This window comes from Poecilia reticulata, chromosome 8 (assembly GCF_904066995.2).
Source record: "Poecilia reticulata chromosome 8, P_reticulata-male-v2, whole genome shotgun sequence".
NCBI lineage: Eukaryota > Metazoa > Chordata > Actinopteri > Cyprinodontiformes > Poeciliidae > Poecilia > Poecilia reticulata.
The window spans coordinates 22,434,620-22,459,089 of record NC_088837.1 but is presented as its reverse complement, the minus strand read 5'-3'; the positions used below and the strand labels follow the sequence as shown (position 1 = coordinate 22,459,089).

The window sequence follows — 24,470 nt, the reverse complement described above, 5'->3', positions numbered from 1 at the left end:
TTGTGAGAAAATGTTGACTTTTTTTGCAATATTCAAAAAAAAATTCTTAAAATTCTGACTTTTTTCCAAAATTTTTGACTTTGTTCTTCTGAGATCAAAACTCAGAATTTTGAGGGAAAAAAAGTCAGAATTCTGAGAAAAGTTTTACTTTTTTTCCCCAGAATTCTCAAAATTCTGAACTTAGTCTAAAATTGCAGATCAAAACTCAAAATTATGCACAACAAAAGCAGGATTCAGAAAAAAAGGTGAGAATTCTGAGATTAAAGTCAGAATTCTGAGAACAATTTGACTTTTTCTCAAAATTCTGAATTTTTTCCCCCGACATGTTTGACTTAAATCTCAAAATTCTGACTTTTTTCTCAGCAGAGAAAAAGTCAGAATCTTTTTTTCCAGTGGCTCTAATCTTTCATAGCCAGGGCTTCCATTGATGCACTACTTTATGTTTGATTTGTTGTCTCCAATAACTGCACTTGTCTCCTGCTGCTTCTAACAAAATCTCCTTCTGCAGCTGTAGAAGCGGTTTGATTTCTCTCAAACTGACCGTTACATTTTGGGCCATTTTGTAATTATTCTGTGGAGCCGGAGGAGCTGAGGAGCGATGCAGCGAGTGTTGTGCTGTTGTTGAACAGAAGAGACTTAAGTGTCTGGCACCACTGGAGGTGTCGGATTCAGAACGCAGCGTCTTTGTGAAAGACAAATGTTAGTCTGAGCTTATTACGGCTGATAGAAAACCCTGAGCTGCTACAGTAACGACTTCTACAGAAAAAAAAAACATTTGTTTCTGCAGTCAAATTGGATTTTATGTTTTAGCTGCATGTTTGTTTGTTTATGTTGAAAGATGTATATTGGATTATGTGCCGTTTCTGTGCAGAAACAGTTTTCTTCTGTTAATATTTTAACAAGCTCTGCTGCTTTTACTTCACCCAGGGAAAACTGCATACTGCTACAACTCTTTTGCCTCCCTGCATTTAACTAGTAAAGTATATGAGCTGTGGTATCACCATCAGCAGTCCTCCAACTTCTGCTCTGTAAGCAAATTGAGATGGTAAAGAATAACCTCAGAGTTTAGTCTTCTTTTATTAGGGTAAAAGATTAATGCATTTCTTCACTTTAACAGAATGTTTTAAAGTGCATGCGCACACATTATTTTAATCATCAAACCTTGAAGTTGTCTGATTTGCAGGGCCGACCCTAGCCTTTTTTGGGGCCCCAAGCGGCCCCCTCAATACCAACATGGTTTATCATTTCTAAAATACTCTATGCTGTCATTAGCATCATTTGTAATTAGCTTACATGTCAGTATTGTTATGACCCTTGATTTTAACTTTACAAGAGCAGCAAACTTTTTAAAAAAGTGTTAAAGTTTTTCATATTATTTTAATTATATGAAAGTAAAAACCACTAAAAACCTCATGGTCATTCCACCAAATAGTAATATAGATATTATTATTTTGTGGAATAATATTCATATTTCTGAACTCTTCCCGAGTTAAAACATCAGTGTTTTTGTTTCTTATTTTCTGTAAATAAAAACGACATTTTTTGCTTGGAATTAGGAGACATGTTGTCAGTAGTTCATAGAATAAAAGAACAATGTTCATTTTACTGAAACATAAACCTATAAAAAGTAAAATCAGAGAAACTGATCATTTTATGTGGTCTTTTATTGTTTTCCAGAGCTGTATATACAAAATCAAGCTACTCATGCTAGCTTGGTGTTCTTGGGGGCCCCCTGGTGGTGTGGAGGGTTAACTCGCAAATATTTACCCTCCACATATGCGATTTGGGTATTTATATCACTCAAACAGGGCGAAGCAAGTCATCCTTCAGTGACAAATCAGCCAGACACATGGTGGAATGGCACTTTGGAAATGCCAGAGCAAATTCCTGTCAGCAGCGTAAGTTTGCTGCGTTTCATGCTCGTTGCTGGCGAGACTTATCCGGGCTCTGAGCACTGCAGGCGAAGTGTGGGCGACGGGCAGTCGGGCTCAGAGAGGGGGCGGAGGTCCGGGGTGATTCTGTCATCATTTGTCATGTGCGCTAAGTGAGTCAGGGGAACGGCTGGAGAGGAGGGGAGGTGACTGTGGCTCCGTCGCTGTGGTAATTGTGAGTCACTCAGGCTCAGTGAGGCGGGCCGCGGGCCTCTCTCCCAGCAGGAAGTTCAGGAGGAGAGCCGTCCTCATAAGCCTTCCTGCTCCACTGGCAGTAATCTGCCTGTTGAAGTGACAGGTACCCGGTTTTAACGCTTTTTCCCTTGGCGACTGATGCACATTGTTGATATAACGCACAAATCAGAGGCTGAATTAACCAAAATCTGCGATTTGCCTTACAGAGTCTGGTGACAGACAGATATAGAACATTACTGAGATTAAATGTTGTCATTTCATTACATTTCGCTTTCGAGAAGATGCATTGTTTTGGTTTAGCTTAAAAAAAACAACAACCTTGTTTGTAGTTTTCTGTGTTGTAGTTTGTTGTAGATTGTCTCTGTTGGACTCCATTAAGTTTAAATAAAATATATATATATTTTTAATATTTCATCAGACTTTCAAGTTCTTTTAAGGTTTTGTTTTACGAACTTTTCAAACCCTTTCAGTTTGTATTTTGCGAATTATGCATAGCTAATGTAATAAAATGGTTGTTAGCTTGGTTGAACTACTGAGCCTGTTTACAGGGGCAGTATCATGTATTTCTCAGGCTCTTTGTGTCATTTTGTAACGCAATCAAGTAATTATGTTTTATTCAGTTATCAAAGCTCTCTATATAAAACATTTAGAGGTTGAAGCTTGTGAAAATTGGTTTCCAGGTTTGTGAGAGGAAGTGTTTATGCACAGCTGAATTTAAGAATCTATCAAACATGCATAAAAGGATCAAAACAACACTGGTTTTGATGAGGGAGTGACATTATAAAATGACATAAAGCTCAAATAAATACATTTTACATAATACCCACACTTTGTTTCTTTATATATATGTATTCTGTGTATTTCCAAGGTTTCCCTGGAGTAAAGAAAGATTCCTGAGAAGTCTCACATCTTTATCCCAGTGGGCAAACCCAGACCATGCAGAGTTTCCTCCAGTCTGAGCTGGATGCACACGATGTTTACCCAGCGTGTCTTGACACATCACATGTGAAGCTAGCACAGAGTTTTCACTGCAAAAACACAAAGTCTTACCGAGTATCTTTGGTCTGTTTTCTTGTATGCTTGAAGTAAGACAAAACTAACTTACAAGCAACTTTTAAGCAACATAAAGGTGTTTGTTTTAAATCTATAATTCATTTATATGGAAGAAAAAGTCATATTTCCACTGACAGATTATTTCACTTCTAACATGAGAACAAAGTCTTGCCATAAGTGAAATAATCTGACGATGGAACTCCTACTTTTTTAATTGGTTTTTTGAAGTTTGGCCATTTTTATTCCTATTTATCTCAGAGATTGTTTTCTCATAAACCACGTAACATTTAGCTGGGAATCTATCAAAAGCAACTTTACAGATTCTGATTTCGATAAAGAAGCAATTTTAACCCATTTTTCCATCCATGTTCACAACACACAAACAATTTTGGCTGGCATTGCCTCAGCTTCATATATGTGACATGCCAAGAAAGTATGCAAATTAAATAAAAATGAAATGTAATACAAGCTTACTCACCACTTAATTAAGTACAACTTAACACCACTAATCTGGAAATTAGTCAATGCATTTAGCTACCTAGATATGGTGACTTGCTAACATCCAAAGAGAACAACAAGGTCAAAGAATGAAAACATATCTTTGAATGAGCCATGATTGTTGGTCGTTTGTCGCTTTTCTCAGAAACTGCTGATTTACTGGAAACTAACCTTTCCAGTTTACAGAGTTTGGTGTGAGAAAGAGCAAATATCCACTGATTTTCTTGGACAAACATGTCTTGTTGATTTCAGGCCAGAATAGAACGGACAGATTGTATAGAAAGGCAACAGTAGACTCAGGAAGAATGAAGAATGAAGCCTTGACTTTGCAATTCACAATCTGAATTCCAGTCGTGAGGTTCAAATGGGAAAATCAGAATTTGAAATAAACGAAATGAAAGTATCGACTAATAACAGTTCAGGCTCGTAACAGTGTGAGGAAACTTTTTCTTCTCACACTTCCTCCCCACAGTTGACCATCGTTAAATTGCCACAGCTTTCCTGAATATTGATGCTAATCACATCTGTCCCTTTAGGGCAGCGGTGTTAAACTCATCTTTGGGCCAAATCAAGATCATGAATGCTCTTAAAGGGCCGGTTGTGCCAGAATGTATTGATAAAACCTGATCACCAACTGTTAAAATATCAAAATCAAAGTTTTTGTGGTACTAATTTGGAAATATTTGTGTGTTTTTTGTCTGGTTTTTAAGAGTGGAAACCAAAATGGAAGTACAAAAATTAGAATTTTGCATAGCCTCTTTTAAAGAGATGAATAATTATCCAAACACTGATTTAATTTAGCATATTTTTATTTATTTGACATCAAACTGAAAACTGATGTCAATGAAAGTTTTGTTGATCATGACTGATTTGTAAAAGCAACAAAAACGGCAAACCGTCCAGGATGGAGGATGTTTAGCAGTGTAACTTTCCAGAGTGAACGTGTTTGATGGCGGCAGGTTGCTGTTTACTGAGCACCAAGTGACAGACAGACAGACGAAGCTGGTGATCAAAGTGGAGCGTTTACATGCACCTCCCTGCATCTCCACTGCAGGAATCAAAGCCTGAGCTGCAGAAAAAAGTGAATATTTGACATCATGGCACTGTCACCGTGTTTTAAAAATGTATTATAGTAAAATGAAACATGATGGTCTGAAGGTTTTTCCTCCCACTGTAAAACATTTCAGCTGCATTTAGTTGTGTTTACTGTCTTCTGCTTTTTAAGGCAAATGAATTTAGCGAGTTGTAGATTTTGTGAGTTTGTGAAAAATAAACTTGCAGCAGTAAGTTGTGTTAATTTTTTATTAGAGTTGAATAATCTAGAGCAGGGATGTCAAAGTCAATACACAGAGGGCCAAAAAAACAAATTTGCTACAAGCCGAGGGCCGGACTGGTTTAATGTTTATTAAAACATATTGAAATGATTGCACATAGCCTATTGAACCAAGACCTAACAGAGTGTATTATTAACGATTAAATGAATAAAGCAATATTTTGTTATGGCTCTGTCAGTAACTTCAAGGGAAAACATTTTTCAAGAGGCAAACAGCAACAAATTTAATTGTTTTTAAAAACAAAATATGTTTCTTAATATCAAGATAAATGCATAAATCAAAGTGCATGCATTATAAACTGAAAATGCATTACTGTGCTGCTCTATGATCCTACCGATCACTGCTTTCAAATAGTAAAGTAAAAAATAAATCAAATCAGTTGTATTCTTTCTCATGGCTCTTATCTGCAATTTTACCTGAATCCATTCAACTGAAAATAAATACAAAAAATAAAATAAAATACAAAAATATATGGCACACAGACAAAACAATACTTCATTCAAAGAAAAATCACGTCTTGTAGAAACAAATGTAAAAATTTAACTGAAACTTATAAACTGAAAATACGTTACTGCTCTGTGATGCTCACTTGTCTGAGGCTGAGCCTGATACTTGGAGGTGTCTCATCTTTTGTACAAGTTCATCAATGTTCGGGTGAGGCTCTGAGCTGATGAATAATGAAGCCGTTTGGGCGCGCTGTAGTCACTTCGCGGGCTACCGTTGCATTATGGAAATGTAGTGTTTGCAGGCAAACACGAGCGGGCGGCTCTGGCTTGCGGGCCGGTTCTCATAGTAATTAAATATCATTCAGGGGCCATAGATAATTGATTTGCGGGCCGGATGTGGCCCGCGGGCCTTGACTTTGACATATGTGACATGAGAACAAAGTCTTGCCATAAGTGAAATAATCTGACGATGGAACTCCTACTTTTTAATTGGTTTTTTGAAGTTTGGCCATTTTATTCCTATTTATCTCAGAGATTGTTTTCTCATAAACCACGTAACATTTAGCTGGGAATCTATCAAAAGCAACTTTACAGATTCTGATTTCGATAAAGAAGCAATTTTAACCCATTTTTCCATCCATGTTCACAACACACAAACAATTTGGCTGGCATTGCCTCAGCTTCATATATGTGACATGCCAAGAAAGTATGCAAATTAAATAAAAATGAAATGTAATACAAGCTTACTCACCACTTAATTAAGTACAACTTAACACCACTAATCTGGAATTAGTCAATGCATTTAGCTACCTAGATATGGTGACTTGCTAACATCCAAAGAGAACAACAAGGTCAAAGAATGAAAACATATCTTTGAATGAGCCATGATTGTTGGTCGTTTGTCGCTTTTCTCAGAAACTGCTGATTTACTGGAAACTAACCTTTCCAGTTTACAGAGTTTGGTGTGAGAAAGAGCAAATATCCACTGATTTTCTTGGACAAACATGTCTTGTTGATTTCAGGCCAGAATAGAACGGACAGATTGTATAGAAAGGCAACAGTAGACTCAGGAAGAATGAAGAATGAAGCCTTGACTTTGCAATTCACAATCTGAATTCCAGTCGTGAGGTTCAAATGGGAAAATCAGAATTGAAATAAACGAAATGAAGTATCGACTAATACAGTTCAGGCTCGTAACAGTGTGAGGAACTTTTCTCTCACACTTCCTCCCCACAGTTGACCATCGTTAAATTGCCACAGCTTTCCTGAATATTGATGCTAATCACATCTGTCCCTTTAGGCAGCGGTGTTAAACTCATCTTTGGGCCAATCAAGATCATGAATGCTCTTAAAGGGCCGGTTGTGCCAGAATGTATTGATAAAACCTGATCACAACTGTAAAATATCAAAATCAAAGTTTTGTGGTACAATTTGGAAATATTTGTGTGTTTTTGTCTGGTTTTTAAGATGGAAACCAAAATGGAAGTACAAAAATTAGAATTTTGCATAGCCTCTTTTAAAGAGATGAATAATTATCCAAACACTGATTAATTTAGCATATTTATTTATTGACATCAAACTGAAAATGATGTCAATGAAAGTTTTGTGATCATGACGATTGTAAAAGCAACAAAAACGGCAAACCGTCCAGGATGGAGGATGTTTAGCAGTGTAACTTTCCAGAGTGAACGTGTTTGATGGCGGCAGTTGCTGTTTACTGAGCACCAAGTGACAGACAGACAGACGAAGCTGGTGATCAAGTGGAGCGTTTACATGCACCTCCCTGCATCTCCACTGCAGGAATCAAAGCCTGAGCTGCAGAAAAAGTGAATATTGACATCATGGCACTGTCACCGTGTTTTAAAAATGTATATAGTAAAATGAAACATGATGGTCTGAAGGTTTTCCTCCCACTGTAAAACATTTCAGCTGCATTTAGTTGTGTTTACTGTCTTCTGCTTTTTAAGGCAAATGAATTTAGCGAGTTGTAGATTTTGTGAGTTTGTGAAAAATAAACTTGCAGCAGTAAGTTGTGTTAATTTTTTATTAGAGTTGAATAATCTAGAGTTTAAAAAAAAACTGAAAGAAGAAAAGGACAGGAGTGGGAACTATTTCCCAGAATGCTTAGCGGCATGTTTTTCTATCCTGAGGAGGAAGTGCGTTGCATCGATCCGACTCTTGTGTTTTATTTAGGCAAATGTTTATTTTAATGTTCTGTTCACACCAAATGTTTCTGAGCTGAATTCATTATGATGTTTAATAAAATTCATTATCAGATCAGAAATTTTGTTCACGCAATTCAAAACAAATTGAAATTATTCTAAAGTAAAATAAGTTATTTTAACTTGATAACAGAGAAATGTGTGATATTTAGCTAGTTTTTTCTTGCATTTTGTGAAATATTTGGTTTAAATTGCAGCATTAAGTTGAAACTCACAATTCCTGATTAATGAATTTAAAAACAATGTTTAGACAACTTGTCTCTCGTTGTTAAATCAACTTCATGAACTTTAATTTCTGAGTAAAAACCAAAACTATTATCTTGTTGACTTAAATGTCATTTTTAAGGCAGCAGGTGGACTTTCATGTTCAAGTTAAACCACATTCATATGTTTTACAGTGTCGTTGTGATGTGTGTCAGTTGTTCTTTTCATTGTTTTGTCTTTTCCGCTCATTCAAAAACACTTGGAGTCAGGTTAAATGATTTATGAACGCACAACAAATGCCTGGGCTGTGTACCGACACGCTCGGTAACCGCTCCGCTTTCCTCCTAAAGCCTTCATCTTTTAAATGGCATACATTTTTTATTAAAACACAAGCAGCTAAGGTTTTTGTGTCTATCACTGCCTCGTTCTTTACACCTCTCACCCCCTCCAGATGCAATATGCTCACTGCAGGAGGTTTCTCCGTTACATGATTAAAGTCTGAAAGTGGCAGTGGCCTAATTATTCCGCCGGCTTGTGTAGATCTAAGAAGAGGTTATTGAGAGAAAGGTAATTTCTCCAGAAACAAGCCATTTGACTCTCAATGAATAATTTACTCTCGCTTCTTGAGGTCACGGGAGCTTAAGGTCTGCCGTGGGTGACTTGAGTCTTTTTATTTGAAACTCTTCCCCCCACCCTGATCCATCCAGTCTTTATGCATCCTCAACCCTTTCACCCGGCTCATTCTGCACACGCTCAGTCGGTGTGCGAGCGGCTCCCCGGGGAGCCGAGCTCATTTCGTATGTTCAGAATGAAGCCTTGCTTTGAATTGCCTATCAAATTTTTACATTATATGATATCGACAAGTTGGCGGTGTGAGCAGGATGGAGAGTGGCGGCAGGGGACGCTTTCGCCCCGACTCTTTACCGCGAAGTCCAGGGCAAAGCAGCGTCTGATTGAACTCACTTGATTGAAGCCTTTAATGTAATATTAACACCAGCAGTATATCCAGAAATGAAACTAAAAAAAACTTTAACGTACATTCCTTCTTAATAAAAAAGAGCTGCAACGAGACATTCAGCTCAGAAGACGAGGTAATGCTCACCAAATGTTACAAAGTTTATTTTGTCTAGTTTAGTACAAATATCTTAATACAATTGGAATAAGACGAAACTGACTCATAAGCAAGATGTAGATGCTTGTTTTAAGTTAAGAATTGCTTAATATTTCACTTATATGATTGGAAAAATGCCTTGTAGGTGAAATAATCTGAAAAATGCTAGGAGAAGGTGAATCTCTCAAATATTGATTATCACGCTGCAAAAATACAACATTTTACCAAGTAATTTTGGTCTAGTTTCTATGGTAAATATCTTAGTACACTAAAAATAAGAAAAACTAGCTTACAAAAATATTTTAAGCCAAATATAAAAACTTGTTTTAAGTCAATTTTAGTGAAAAAGTGCAGATTATTTCACAGATGTATTTCCTGCATGTTACAAGTGAAATAATCTTCCAATGAAACTTGAACTTTTTAATCAACATTAAGGAATTATTGACTTGAAACAAGCTCCTAAGTTATTTTTAAGTTTCTTTTTTCATATTTCAAATGCACTAAGATATTTGAGTAGAAACTAGACCAAAATACTTGGTAAGATTTTTTATTTTTTTTGCAGTGAACAGAAAAACCGGCCACTAACCCCCAACCCTCTGGAGGGGGTCACCAGAAAATATCATCATCTAAACATTTTAAAGAGGAAAACGTTTCCTGGCTACTGCAGAATTAAATGTTCTGCTTTGTTTTTCCTCTTATGTCAGAGTCTCAAAGAAAACATGAAAGCCAGTAAATGTCTGATCGACGCCTCTCTGTTTCTGATGCAACCAAAATCCTTTCTTTGCTTGAAAACTCCACATCCACACAGTCTGTCTTTTAATATCACATTCCGATTTATTTGTCCTGACAGGAGAAGCAAATGAACAATTGTCTAATATTTCTGAATGGTTTGACGCTTAACCAACTGTCTCAATATTTTAAAAAAACAAATGATTTATGTGCATATTGATGGCATTAAAATTAGCCAAGTGACTCAAACTAAAATCTTAGTAGTTGTTGATGAGATACTGGATTTGTATGTAAAAAGATGGTAAAATCAATGGATATTTTGTGTAGAGTTTATTTTATTAACCGTTCTTGTAAGTAATATATTGCAATAGTGTTTGTGACGCTACATGTCAATCCATAAGATTTTATTATTTCAAAAGAAATGTCTAAAAATAATGTTTCTAATGGGCTCTTCATTTGATCTTGATTATATTTGTGAACTTTTATTGTATATCCTTATATGTAAGTTGTGACTTATTTACACTTATATGTATAATTATTATTATTCTGAGTTTTATATGATTTTTCATAATTACAAAAAGGTGAAGTGAGACATATTTAAGCGCTTTATTTTGGAGAGAGGAAGTCTTTTACTTTGAAGAGCGCTTCACAGGATGTGGTTTTGTCGTCACTATCTTTCTGCCTTCCGTGGAATTTGGTTGCTAGGTAAGGAGCAGTCATTGCTGTTAGCAGTTGTGGCCATTGTTTCAACAGAAAATATTCAGCGAAGGCGATTTAAGAAACTTTCACTCGGTAAAAATCTTGATTTTATTTATATTTGATGTGAACTTCTATACGTCTCTTTTTATGTGTGGATATGTACATTCAGCTAATGATTTGCTAATAGTTTTTCAAAGATTTTTTGCTAACTATTCTGATATCGCCACTTATTCAACAAGTTGCTGTTGAGACTTTTATTTACAATTTCGCAGAACAGCAATTAAGCAAAATGCTCTTAAATATAGAGGTGATTCACTTTGGAATAACCTTAAGAAAACATTTTAAAATTATGCTAATTTTAAAAGGTATGTGGTTTTGATCACTTCTTATAAATTTGTGTTGTATTAGACTTTTTTATTCTGGCATAATATACATTTTTTTCATTTCATAGGGGATGTGGGCAAAAAGCTGCTCTTTTTAAATTTATCTTTGCATTGTTGGTATGCAGGGTTGTGTAGTAACTAGTTACATTTACTCAATTACCGTTTACTTGAGTAACTTTTTTATGTACTTTTAGGAGTATCTTTACTTTGAGTAATTCTATTAAGTATTTTTACTCTTACTTGAGTACAATTTCTGGATTTTCTACCCACTGAATATGTTTTCACAAAAAATGTACCACACCTGCTGTGTAGATATGTACTTAACTTTATATTTTGGTCCATCTGATGATGTAATTCTTAAATATTAAATGATAAATTACTCAGTACTTTTTACCAAATACTTTATACTCTTACTTTAGTACAATTTCTGGGTACTCTACCCTACTCTGTTTGCGCAAATAAAATATTATGTTCTAAAATATTCTAAATTGTAGCTTCAACTCGCTGTAAAGTGGGGATCTTGGTATAAGCTGAAGTTTTTTGGTTCTTCTCATTTTGGGATAGTTGCTCCCCTTCACTCTGCAGTGGTTCATTCTCAGTTCAGTTAAGAAATCAATGTAAAATTTTGTGCACTCAGCCAAAATCCTGGCGCTCTCCCTGTGGCTGTGCTCTGCTTTTTTAATTGAAAGCCCCTGGACGTTCCCTCTGCGGGTCAGGTCGGTTCTTGACATCTACACTGCTCTGACCCTGAAAACCAGTGTAGCGTCGCCGGCCGGCCAGCCGGCGCGCTGGTGAACAGCACGCTCTGCGTCCGTCCATGCAGAACTGACTGTTTACAGATTGTCAGAGAATTGAGAATATAAATGGGCTCTCGCTCGCTGCTCTAGCTGCGGTGTGGTATCAAACGGTCGTGGTCACGCTGAGAGGAGGCCGGCGTGTGCCTGGGCGCCTGCGGCATCTGGAAAGCTTCGGTTTCCCTCCCCACCGTCCACTGACAGCCCGGCGTTCCCCCTTCAATAAACCCGCATCCCCTGATCCCAAAGCGCCGTTTCTAATATCGTCAAGTTTCCAAAACATCTTCAAACAATGAAAAGTTCATTTAATGTCGACTCCCTCTGAATCTCCACGAAACATTCACACAATTTCTGCTCTTCTCAGCTCCAGCTGAAGCGCTCTGAAATTAAAATGAGGATTTTCCTGTTTGTTCTTCTTCATCTCCGTGTGAAAGTCAAAGGCATGTTTATCCGGATCCCCTGGGAGTCCCACCTACTCGTTCCACCGCTTTCCTTTAAGTTGCGCACTGTAACCGCCAACCTACGGATATCCTTCCTCTGCTTTGTCTCCCAGGGAGCATTGCCACAGTAAATCGTAAACATTTTCTGTCTGAGGTCGGCTTACAGCTTCCAGCTGTCAGTTTTCAGCCGGAGGGAGGGTCCGACTCGGCGGTCCAGGAGGGATGAAGTGACCCTCTGGGGTCACACCTGCTGTGGTTCTGAATAAGTCCAGCTGTTTCACCCTCCCAGGCAGGTGGTTCAACCGCTTCCTCATGTTTACATATTGTTTCTGGGAGTGCTTAGTTTGTGTAAATGAAAGAAAAAGACGAGAAAATGTTCAAGAACCATACATTGTGACATGATGTCAACAAACCCTACTTCTTTAGGGGTAATAAGTAAAATTTTATTATTATTTTTTTTATCTTTTAGGGCGTTAATCTAAAATTATGCCTTTTTTGGAAATTATGTGGATAAAATTAACAATTGTAATCAAATGTATGTACAGAAACATACATTCAAGGCCACTGAAAAGAAATTAAAAATTGATTTTTTTTTCCCTCAGAAATAAAGGAGTACATTTCCGCTAAATAACTCAGAAATTTTGAGATGAATCAAAAATTTTTTTTAGAAAAACAAGGAAATTTGAACATTAAAAAATGTGATAGAAAAAAGCTCAGAAATTTTGAGATTAATCCAAGAAATTGTCTAAAAACCAACAAAAAAACCAAAAAAAATTGAGTTTTAAAGTAAAAAATGTTCAAGTTTTAAATTCCAAATTTTTTTCTCACAAATTTCTGAGATTTTTTTAAAGCAAATGTTTGATCTCCCAAGCACAGAAATACTTTTGTTATTGTTTTATAGAAAATTTCTGAGATTAAACTCAAACTTTACCTCCTTTTCCTTCTTTCAATCTACAGAGGCACTCATACGCCACTGACTTTAAAATTAGACTCAAAATTGTTTACATTTTTTATACATCATCAGGCAAATCTGGTATGAAAACTCAAATCTGATTTGATTTACTTTCTAAGAACTGTAACAGACTTGGGAAAGTTAGGAAAGAGGAAGAGGAAGCTTTTATGTTTTGTTTCAGGTATATGTGGGGAAAAGACTTTCTCGTTAATCTGCTTGCAGTTTCAGTTTACAATGAAAACAATCAGAGATGAGACTGATGCAGATCAATTTGGTTTATCGATGAATAATTTCCAATTTGTGTCCTCATTTGTGCACAGCCTGCATTAGTAAATCCAAATGCTTTTCAGCAGGGAATCCCAGACTGCTGCAAATGTTGCTTATACCTTTGGCCTGTTCTGACTCATACAAACATGCATTTACCATAAAAATGAACGAAACGCCTAATTAATTTACAGCTGTGACAGAGTGATAATAAAAGGACTACAAAATTATCTCGAGATGTGCGTCAAAGTATGTGGTCAAACTTTGTTTTTCTACTAAAGTCAATACATTTAAATCCTGGAAAGAACTGGAAATGTTAGTTTTGATGATTTTATTTAACTTTAGCTGAAGTGCTGATTACAGCCAATGAAGGGAAATTGACCTATTGATTATTGCATTACATGGTTAAAGGACGTTTTTACATTTATTTTTTAGCATTTTTTAACCTAAACAAAGATCCTCACTGCAAAAACAAAATCTTACCAAAAATTTTTAGTCTGGTTTCTAGTGCAAATATCTTAGTACACTTGAAATGAAAGAAAACTAACTTACATTTAAGTCAATAATTCCTTAATATTGCAGAAAAAGTTCTGGTTCCATTGGTAGATCAATAATCTACCAATGGAACCAGAACTTTTTCATCAATATCAAGAATTGTTTGCTTAAAACAAGCCTCTATCTCTTGCTCATAAGTTAGTTTTGTCAAACTGTGTATTGTGTGTTTGATAGTCCTTGTTGATTCCTTCATGTCGTTCTGTAAACAAATCTGGTTCATGTCTGATCATCATCTGGTCGAATGTTGTGTGTTTAAAACCAGACTGTTGATGTTTTCATGTCTCAGTTTTGACTTTTCTAAATATTTTTCTTCTGTGTTTATTCATCTAAAACGTGTCAAACTCGAGGCCCGTGGGCCAAATCTGGTCCACTGTAGCTTTTTATGTGGTCCTCTAGGTTCCAGACTAAATACTAAGTGTGCTTGAATTTATGTTATCAATCAAATCAATGCAGTTTTTATCTACAAGGACTGATTATATTAATAAGTCCCTAAAGTTTCTTGAGAATTATTGTAGAAATTCACACAAAATCAACAACTTTTTTCCGCTAATACCTAATTGGGAGTTTATTGCAGGTTTTTCTCAAAATTATCCAAAACGTTCTCACTTGTACTAAACGGCTTCCTCGGCCTTAACACATGTCAGATTATAGTCAATAAATAATAAAATGGCAGATTTATCTTCACAAATAAGCGCATATATTTCCAAATTGTAACCACAAACACCTTGATTTTAGTATCACGAAATCCTGAAGGAACTGAAAAGATGTTCAGTAATGTGTAATTTTAAGAATTAATTGATATTTTAACAGTTTGTGATCAGGTTTTATCAATGCATTCTGACATAAACTGCCCTTTAAGAGCCTTCAGGATCTTGATTTGGCCCCAAACCAAAATGAGTTTAACACCGCTGCTCTAAAACAAAGGGCGATCCCATGTCAGCGCCGCTCGCCGTTTATTTTAGAGTTGACTCACGTCAGATGGTTTTCTGCCAGATAAATGTTTCATTGTGCAGCAGCATGTCCAGAATCTGTGAGCGGAAATGCCTCTTGAATGATTGTTGTTTCCCTTTGAGCATCTGTGTGGGACATACGGTGGAGACAGGAGGTTCATGAGCTTTGACAGCAGAGCGGTCCGGAGCAGCGACCCGGCGCAGGATTAGCGTTCACGGTTTGGTTTTCTCTGGATTGGGATGATTTTTCTGCTTAGTGTGGGACGAATCTGTAAGGACAAGGTGGCTGACCCCGCCAGGAGGACGGGCGTGACTCTGAGAGTTTGTGACAGTTCGGAACGGAGAGGCGAGTCCGATGTGGTTAGAGTCATCGTCCGTCTGCTTCTGCGTTTTAACCTCACACTCAAATCTGAGGGTACACCCAGTGTGCAGCTACATATCTGTATGCAAACTTATCAATTAATCAATCAGTCACTAAACACTGTAAACGAGTGAAAAGGAAGCAGGAAGAAGAAAAATCTGCCACTTTCTCAATAATTACGACATGAAGTTTCAGGGCTGCATGTTTTAAATTAATATAATTTGTAAACGTAATCAACTCCAAACTGCATCAAGCTTTTTTTTTTTCTTATAACGTGTTTTAAATTGATTTATAGTATTGTATTTTTCAACTCCTCTTCCAAACTGTACCAACATGCTTTTGTTTTAAAGCAGTTTCACTTTTGAAATCATACTTCCTCCATTCAAACATAACTAATGATATTTATGAATTAACCAAATCTCTTAGTTTTAAGATATTTGATTGAATAAACTTTATTAAAATCTAGCTCCACAGAGTTTTCTGTATCTGAACATTACTTATTTAATGATGCATTGTGATTAATAAAACAGTTTTAGTGCAAGTTTGTAAATGTCTTATGTGATTAAAAAAACCCTGCTAAAACTAAGAGACCACTTTAAATGATCAGTTTCTCTGATTTTACTCTCTACAGGTTCATGTTTGAGTAAAATGAACGTTGTTTTTTTTATTCTATGAACTACTGACAGCATGTCTGACATTACAAGCATAAATTTAATATTTATTTGCAGAAAATGAGAAATGGTCAAAAAAGCAAAAAAGATGCAAAGAGAGCAAAGTTTATATTCGTTTAGAAACAAAAATACTGATGTTTTAACTCAGGAGGAGTTCAGAGATCAATATCAGGTGGGATCACCAGGAGGTTTTCAGTGCAGTTAGTTTCTCCAGAGCTGTATATAAAAATGTTGCATTGTGACCTTCAGGTTTGTCGAAACGCAGAAATCCAGATTTATTAGGATGAAATCTAGCCAACAGAAAGCAGACGCAGAACGAAGCAGCCACAGCGAGCCAACCTGATGCTCTTTCCACAACATTTTATTCCTCATTGTGCTCAGCATGAACAGGCAGGAGGAGCCGCAGGGTCTGAAGGTTATGCTCCTCTGCTGCAGGGTTTCTGCTCCTGTTAACATGTTTGATTAAAAACATTTTGAACCGGCGTGCTGAATAGGAGGAGGACTGCGTCTCAAGGCAAAGAGGAGCAATCTTGAAATAATTGCAGGCAGAAACGGCCTGTTTTCCCCAGCAGAGTTCAATGGCACTTCATCCTTTTATTGGTAGATGCTCATTTTGTTGAGAAAGAGAGGCGCATTCAATTAACCTCATCCATCCCAAATCCCATGAACCGCTCTGCTCTCTGCTGTGCGTGCAGCTCTCGGCTGCAGACCGTTTCCCAGGAGGTTTTCCACAGGTTTAGATGTGCAAACCTTCCTGTTTTCACCCATTCTGCTGTTCTTTCTGCTCACCTCTGCGTCTGACTGTACCTGATTACAAGCTGTGGGTTTGTGGACATGTGGAACAGTTTTAACTCCACAGCTGCTCAACAGACAAACCAGAAGTTTTTTTGTTTTTGTTTGTTTTTGTTGTTTTGTTTTTTTAGAAATGCACCGATCAACCAGATCAGATAGTTTTTATAACCACATTTTTTAAATATAATTAACTCAATATACTTCACTAGTCCTACCAAACATGAAGAAGCAACATTTAGTTTTATCAGAACAAGAATCCAGAGAAACCCAGACTAGTTTATAAATTATTCTTATTAAACAAGAAGATGCAGTTTTATACTTTTACTTTTCTGTTCATCCGGAGAAACTCCTATTAGTTTGTAAATTGTGGAGTACTTTTTATTTTTATGTTATTTTGTTTGTACTTCCTCTAATTCTTGTAAAGCACATTGAATTGCCGTGTTTGTGAAAATGTGCTGTATAAATAAAATGACCTGATTTTAACTCTGATCACTGAACTGCAGGTCAAAGTCGTTCTTAGGATTTCTGTTCGTTTCAGAATCAGCAAAACAGCTGCAACTATTTTCTACTTCTTTTTAAAAAGAATGGATGAAAATTAGAGCTTTATATAAGTTAATTTAATGTCTGTTGGATTGAAAACAACAGACAATAAAAAACAAAGGTCAAACTGTAAAACAAGGCCTGGTAAAGCCTTATTGATCTAGTGTTTAATGATTATTGATCCACAACTCCTGCATTCTGTGATATGAGCGGAAAGTGTAAAATAAACCCACAAGTTGAAGGGAATGAGTGGGATTTAAATGTGGGAAATTAAGCTGAAAACTTTTCATAGTAAATGTGAAATGTCTGGTTTGTGTTTGGAGCTGCTAAATACCCAACTATCATCCCAAATCTCCACAGATTATCGTCTTCCTATATGCACGACGGCGCTCCAAATCCAGAGAGCTCACTGATGAAGAATAACACAAAACGCTGCCAAAAATAAACAATTTCTCAAGCAGTCAATTATACAACTCAGATGGTTTGGATTATTCATAACCCTCCATTCAAACAGGGAGAATTAGCATTTGAAACACATCATTAATCATATAAACAACAAGCCGAGTGGCACCTTGTATTAATAGACGTCGCTCGCGAAGGATCCCTGGAGACGGAGCCTGTCTGGGAATTACTACAGAAAATAATCCAAATCAGAATTTTTAATGCAGAGTGGGCTTATGTGATTATATTATTAAGTGCTCCTCTGCTGCATAATAAAAGAATTACTTAATATATTAATTCCTTCCTAATTTATCAATGTCACAGCTAATGAATTAGTGCAGATCTCCTGCTGAGAGACGTCATGTTTTCAGTCTGATACACGGTCTGGCAGGAAGGAGAGGAAAAAAAAAGCCCAGGGATGAAAGACGACAAGCGCACAGAACTTGTCACTTTACTGGGAGAAAGGCAGCAGGAAACGGGAAACGCTTCCCAGATTTTCAGGGAGCGGGAAAAACTTTCCTACTGCTGCAAATCAGAAGAATCTCAATCACAAGGTCATGATGAGCGAACGGAGCAGATCCTTCATCGGCTCCCTGGGCTCCAGGATGACTGAGCTGCAGGCAGCCCAGGGGTTTCCCCAACACAACCATGTTTTTCAAGTTTCCTCCAGTGGATCCAGAACCGTCTTCTCATTAAAACGCTGCGTTTGAGTCCCTCAGCATGAAAGAGGAGTGGGCGATTTAAATTTGATTGCAGGTTATGTAAGGATGGCAGCGTTTATTCTGTAGTTTTTGCCTTTTTGGATTCACCAGTCAAACGGTTTGGGTCGTTGTTCAACAGTCACACTGTGTGATTATGATGCTGCAATTAGTTTGAATTAAAATGTGTATTTTTTTTTCTTCTTTTGTTTACAAAGAAGTAAGTTGATCGTTTTGGTAAATAAAACGTGCGTCTACAAAATAAAAGTTTTCCATTTTCACCATCGTTTTGCACTTTACGTGACCATATTATAATGTGTCGCCTCGCTGTGAAAGAGCTCAAACATCAGACTGAATGGCAGGTCGGGACCAGAAAGGCGCTCGGCGCCGTAATCCTCCTGGGAATAATGTCAGCGCAGCTGCCCGTCCGGAGCCAAACTCAGCCCTGCTCTCTGCCTAATTAGAAAAATAACATAAAAATCAGCGTTTTCAGCTTCCAAACAAAACAGACAATGACTCCGTTTGCATGTTGGCACAAAGAGACAGCTGCATATTTCACGCAAATCTGTCATATTTGAATAAGTTGTGAAGTTTTTGTGGGTTCAAATCGAAACGGAGCAGCTCACGGTGAGTGCGCCACGCATGAGGGGGGGAAACACTGAACGGTGCGTGGAAAGCAAAGTGTGACTTTCTGCCCACTCCCACTCTTTTCTTACCAAACAAGCGGTTCCGTTGAGGAGGAGCAGGATGAAGCCGCGGTTGGGACGCATCATTCCGGCGCGTAAATCTCAAAGCCGCCCCTCCCTCGAGAGAATAATTAGAATCAAAGAAGAAGAAGAAAACCCAGCAGAGGGTCTTTTTCCTGCTTCAGGACGACGCTCTTCCCACGGCACCGGATCCCGCTGGGCTGACGCACGGTCCCATATCCAAGGCACAATGAAGTGCTGCTCCCGCAAACAAACAACACAGAAGAAGAAGCTGACTTGGAGCGCCCTGTTCTGTCTGATCTCTCCCCCCGCCTCTCCAGATCCCGTGTTTGAACTCAAATTAGTTCAGCTGCGAGAAATCCATTTATATACGGTTGGCTGTTGTCATCCATTTACCAAAAAGAAAAAAACAAAAAGAAAGGAAGGAAAGAGGAAGAAATCATGAAGTGATCCCAGCTGAGAGTGAAGAGACTTCAGATCTGCTCAGTGATGCTGGTAGAGATCCTGGAGGGAAGGAGCTGCAGCCTCCTGCACAAACTGAGCGATGCTGAGACTGGCAACGGCGAACAGACGCTTTAACAGTTTCTTTTCTCCCTCTCTCCCTGTGTGTGTGTGTGTGAGAGTGTGTGTTTGTGCATATCCCCCTCTTCATCAGATGCCTTTTCTCCCTCCCTCCCTTGTCTCAATTACTCTCCTCCCTTCTCAGTCTTCACCTTTTCCAGGTACTTTTTTCCATCTCTTACTTATTCCAGTCAATAGTGAAAGAATTTGCTCTCCTTTCTGAGCTGCTTCTCTATTCCAGCATTTTTTAACCCAAAGGTGCCCTCTTCTGTAGTTTCCTGCATACATTTCCGTCAGTGAATACATTATGCTTCGCAAAAGTATAAGTAGCGATCAGCACATGAATAAACATTGAAGTAAACAATTTCATTTCTGCTCTGTGGGGTGAAAGGTGAGACCACTTCTCTCTGGAGTCTTTTGCAGACATATTTCATTGCATTTAGCTCCTTTCATCAGCTTCCCTGTCTCTGCTAAATCCCCACAGCATGATTCCACCACCACCATGTCGAGGAGTGTGTTTCTGTGTGATGTGAAGTGTTAGTTATTTGCATCTTCTTCCACATGATGTGTCTTTAAAGGTGAAACAGATCTAATAAAAATCATTACAATAAAGCGATGTGGTATTTGTGTGTAATTTTTATTTTTTTTTTGTCTGTAATAGTCTAATGAATTTTCTTTTCATGGGAATAGGGAGTAGATATTATTGAAGAGTGACACGTGATGCCACTCTTCGAAACTCCGCCATGATGGACGCCAAAACGACCGATGCGCTCCTGTAAAACCTGTCAAAAACCGCACATCTGGTGGCCTAATATCGCCTTTATTTAGTTGATCTCGCGTTAAAAATGGTCACAGGACGCTGCGGGGTCAGCTATAGAGAAAAAACAGAATGGAAACCAAATTTGTGGTTTTATTGGGGAAAGAGACGGCGGTGATGGATATCAGCCGTCAGTCATAATGACTGGCAGCTCTCGGTGTAACCGCGGATTAGCAGTGAACACTTTTTTACAAGGTAAGATTACCGTTCATATTTATAACTAACTGTGATTAGAAGGACATCACATGTCGCATTATGGAGAAGGTCCGCGACTAACCGTCAGTAACCATGGAGACAGTGCCGTCATGTAGCCTAGCATGTATAGAAAAAACTGGTTAGCATCTCGTCTTCTGTACGGTTTTAATGCTGCTCCGGTTTAAGGGGAAACGCTGTTTATGACGTAATGATATAAATCATATGTTGTGAATTCAGGCAGAGTCGGTAATTTGATCAACACGTCAGGAGGGAGGAGGTATGGATCCGTTTCTAAGCTAGCTGTTTCCAGTTTTTGTAAATGCCACCGACTAAGAGCTCCTATCAGGTGTGTTACTTTACAGGACAAATTAGCTCGACTCGAACAAGTAGAAGCCACGAATAAACTGGCAAAAACAACTTTAGAAAACGGCTTCAGTTGCTCTGTTCAACACTCCCATCCTCATTTCCGACGTCCGTCATGGCGCCTCCAATGATTAAGTGACGTCGTTGCAAAGGGTCAACAAGTTTTCCTTGTTACATGAATTATTTAATATTTTGTACTGTGTGAATGAAATAAAAACATAAAATGAAAAGTGACTGTTTTTCCTGTTAATCCTGACATCAGTTTAGGTGTCTTGGTAGATTTGTGGATGATGACACAAATTGGAGTTGTTAAAAGTTTGGGATGTGATTTTATAAACTAACTTTGAGTCAAACTTCTTATCAACCTTCTTGTGTCTCGGTCTTCGTGATCCAGTTTGTTCTCTACAAACCTCTGAAGATTTGACAGAACAGCTGGGTTTAAAGTTGGGTATAAATTACAGACACATTACATTATTTTCAGTGATGTACAACACACTTTTCAGATTTCTATTAGCATAAAATTGAATAGCATGCATCCTTTTCCTTTGTGTTGTGTTGGTCCACAACGCAAGATCCCAATAAGACTCTTGCAGTTGCAAAATAAAATCCATAGAAATCACAAAGTCTTGAGTATTTTCTTCATCAACCTGTGATTCCCACACATTGTCACAACGTACATATAATAACCAGCCTGTCTGTCGTCGTTTCAGGGCAGCCATTGATCCAGAGCTCTGCTGAAGAGGATATTGACAAAAGTGGCGACTCAGATGAGCTGCTGTCCGCCACCTCAGTCAGGTGTGAGTAATAGACTTTCTTCTGTAACTCTCAGTTCATTGATGATATTTAATGAACTGAAATGTGAGATATCACTACACAGGTTGGTCATCTCTCAACAGTTAAATTTCTGCTTAATTAAACACTAGATGAGGGTTTTCTCTTCACACTTTGTTTTCAGGAAGGACTGTGTGTTTCAACTTGTTTGTTCTCTTTATTGATGCTATCCTGTTGAGGTGCAGAGCATGGGTTAATTGATCTCAGATCAGGGGTTAATTGGTTCCTCAGGGGTCACACCAGGGGACCTGACCTCTGAGGCTGCAGACCGCCGCCCCGCCAATCCAGACTGACCAAGACATCAAAGGTTTTGAAACGGGAAGCTTTCAGAGACTCGTCTTTTTCAATCCTGCCTGCATGCAGACGCATCAACCCGCGGCTCATCAGCATGCAGGAGATGTTGATGAAATATGAGGCTGAGAAGCTTTCTTAATCTCCACCCCTCGTTTTGGTTCTGATTTGATTATCTTTCTTTTGCTAAACGTGTCTTTGTATAATTCGAATCAGCCTCTTCAGCCAGCTCGGCTGTGGAGGGAACGGCAACCCATAAAGGGAGATCCAGTCCCAAATCCACAATCTGAGGAAACAGCAACCCTAGTAAAACTCCTTTTAAAACAGATCACGTTCATTTATACACACACACTTTCACTCCTGCACATAATTATAGGGCAATAACTCAGTCTGGATGCTCTCTGGGCATCAACCAGACAAGGAACTGCTATTTCTTTCTTTTTCTTTTTTTTTTTACTTTGGTTAAAAAAGAAATCTTTATAAAAGCAGGAAGAAGTGTGGATGGTAAGATGCCCATCATTTGACACCAAGGATCGACTTATCTTAATGTGGTTTCACTGACGACTCACATCAGGGTGACAAACCGGATATCCATGTTGGTGTATTTCCTTTTTATTCCTTGATGCTGCCAAAGCACAACAATTGTGCTCAATCATTGCATTGCTTGACACGTAATCCTATTTCACAGTGTAATTCTGTTTGAATGAAGGGCTGCAGGCAACAGACAGCTTGGTGAAATGATGCAGGCTGAGGTTACATAGCTAATAGACGAGGGTTGGCTGCCCTCTAGTGTCTCTGCTCAACTCTGTATGGGGGAAAATCATGCAAGCTGAGATAAAATGCCTCCAAATATGCAAAAATACTTCCTTTTTTATATTGTTCCAGCCCACATTTTAACAAAGTTTTAGAAAAATCAGCCTTCAGTTTGGGTACATTTGTTGATTGGATAAAATAATCCCCATAATAAGAACTCAATCTGACAGAAAAGTCAGATTTCTATTTAAAATGTCACATATTCCACCTCCATACTGAATATTGAAACAGACAGCAACTCACTGATATTTTAACAGTTTAGTGGGTTTTTATCAATGCATTCTGGGACAACCGGCCCTTTAAGAAGATTTTATAACATGGGAAAATGTCTTGTTATAAGTGAAATAATCTGCCAATGGAATAAATACCTTTTTTACAACCAATATTAAGAAGAGATTGATTAAAAACAAGCACCTATGTCTTGCTAAAAAGTTACTTGTGAGTTAGTTTTGTCTTATTTCAAGTGTACTGGGATATTTGCGCTAGAAACTGGACAAAAATACTTGGTAATTTTTTGTGTTCCTGTGCACAATGTGGGATATTTACGGGAAAATATTAATACGGGAGCACGACGGGAGAGGAAGGTAAAATACGGTAGTTTCCAGGAAAAAAATTGACAGGTCTGGTGTGGTTCAGTCCCAGAACTAATAAAAGTTCCCAGGACTCCGGGGAAGGTTTTTGCCTGCGCACACCTGCTGGGAGAGGAAAACGGCAGAGGTGAGTGTTCACAAGAACGAATTGAACTGTCACATTTTATTTGCTTAATATGTTTTTATTTTATGTAGTTATTTAAATACTGAAAAGTTAATAATTTTATCTTTTTACAGAAAAAGTCCAGACAAGGCCTGTTAAAGAAGCAACAGCCAAAAAAAACTGCCATCAAAATAACCAAAATTAATTGTAACCCCAGATGATGTATCAGTAACAGACGTTTAATATAAGTTGTTGTTTGAGGCTTTTTCACATTTATTTTTCATCAGGTGTGGAAAGATTTGCTGTTTACTGTTGGATAAACCTTCAGTCATCCTGTGAACTGTGGGGTCACATGCAGTTAGTCCTGATAAATCCCCAAAAGTCCTGAGGTTTTATTTTTGTCTGCATTCAAAACTCCCGTCGTTTACAGTGGATGTAGATTTAGCTAAAGTGGTTATTGTACATTAATCCAAATTCCCTAAAATAAAACTAAACTTTTACATTGAACTGTCTATTTGTCATTTTTCTCTCATGAGATATAAATAAATCGAAACATTCCCTGAAAGTAAAGCTTTTTCCAGAGATGTTTCTTTCTATGCCAGTTGGTGAGAAAACATTGCAGTTTATAATTTTACTAAATTCTATTAAAGATTTTTTTTCTTACTATTTCTGTCATGATCCTTAGCATTTATTTTTATACTTTGATCATTCTGTGATTTGAATTACTTTTGGGCATTCATGTTTATGCAAATTCTGTATTTGAACAGTTGACTGCTGTATTTATTTTTTTGAATGTTATTTTCCCTTGACTGCTGGATTTGTCACTTTTTGGTTTGATATTTTTGTATTATGATATTTAGACTAGATTTTTTTCAAGTGGGGCTGCACAGTGGCGCAGTTGGTAGAGCAATGTTGCCTTGCAGCAAGAAGGTTCTG

At 37.7% G+C, this 24,470-nt stretch overlaps 1 protein-coding gene and 1 long non-coding RNA gene across 5 annotated transcripts in view; one reads left to right on the top strand and one right to left on the bottom strand.

The window, feature by feature from the left end:
• LOC103468907 (neurexophilin-1) overlaps window positions 1-19,709 on the bottom strand; it is a 30,212-nt gene extending 10,503 nt beyond the window's left edge. Inside the window, exon 1 of the mRNA XM_008416291.3 lies at window positions 18,980-19,709. Coding sequence (XP_008414513.1) covers window positions 18,980-19,036 — 57 coding nt within the window. The 5' untranslated portion in view covers window positions 19,037-19,709. The remainder of the gene's footprint in view (window positions 1-18,979) is intronic.
• LOC145552611 (uncharacterized) overlaps window positions 1-24,470 on the top strand; it is an 89,293-nt gene that overhangs the window by 54,912 nt on the left and 9,911 nt on the right. For 2 of the 4 annotated variants that reach the window (XR_014088720.1, XR_014088719.1), the window contains exon 3: window positions 21,617-21,703. This is a non-coding gene — a long non-coding RNA (uncharacterized LOC145552611). Of the gene's footprint in view, window positions 1-21,616; window positions 21,704-21,861; window positions 22,355-24,470 lie in introns of those variants that run through there. The other 2 variants (XR_014088721.1, XR_014088722.1) reach the window with 2 other exon arrangements.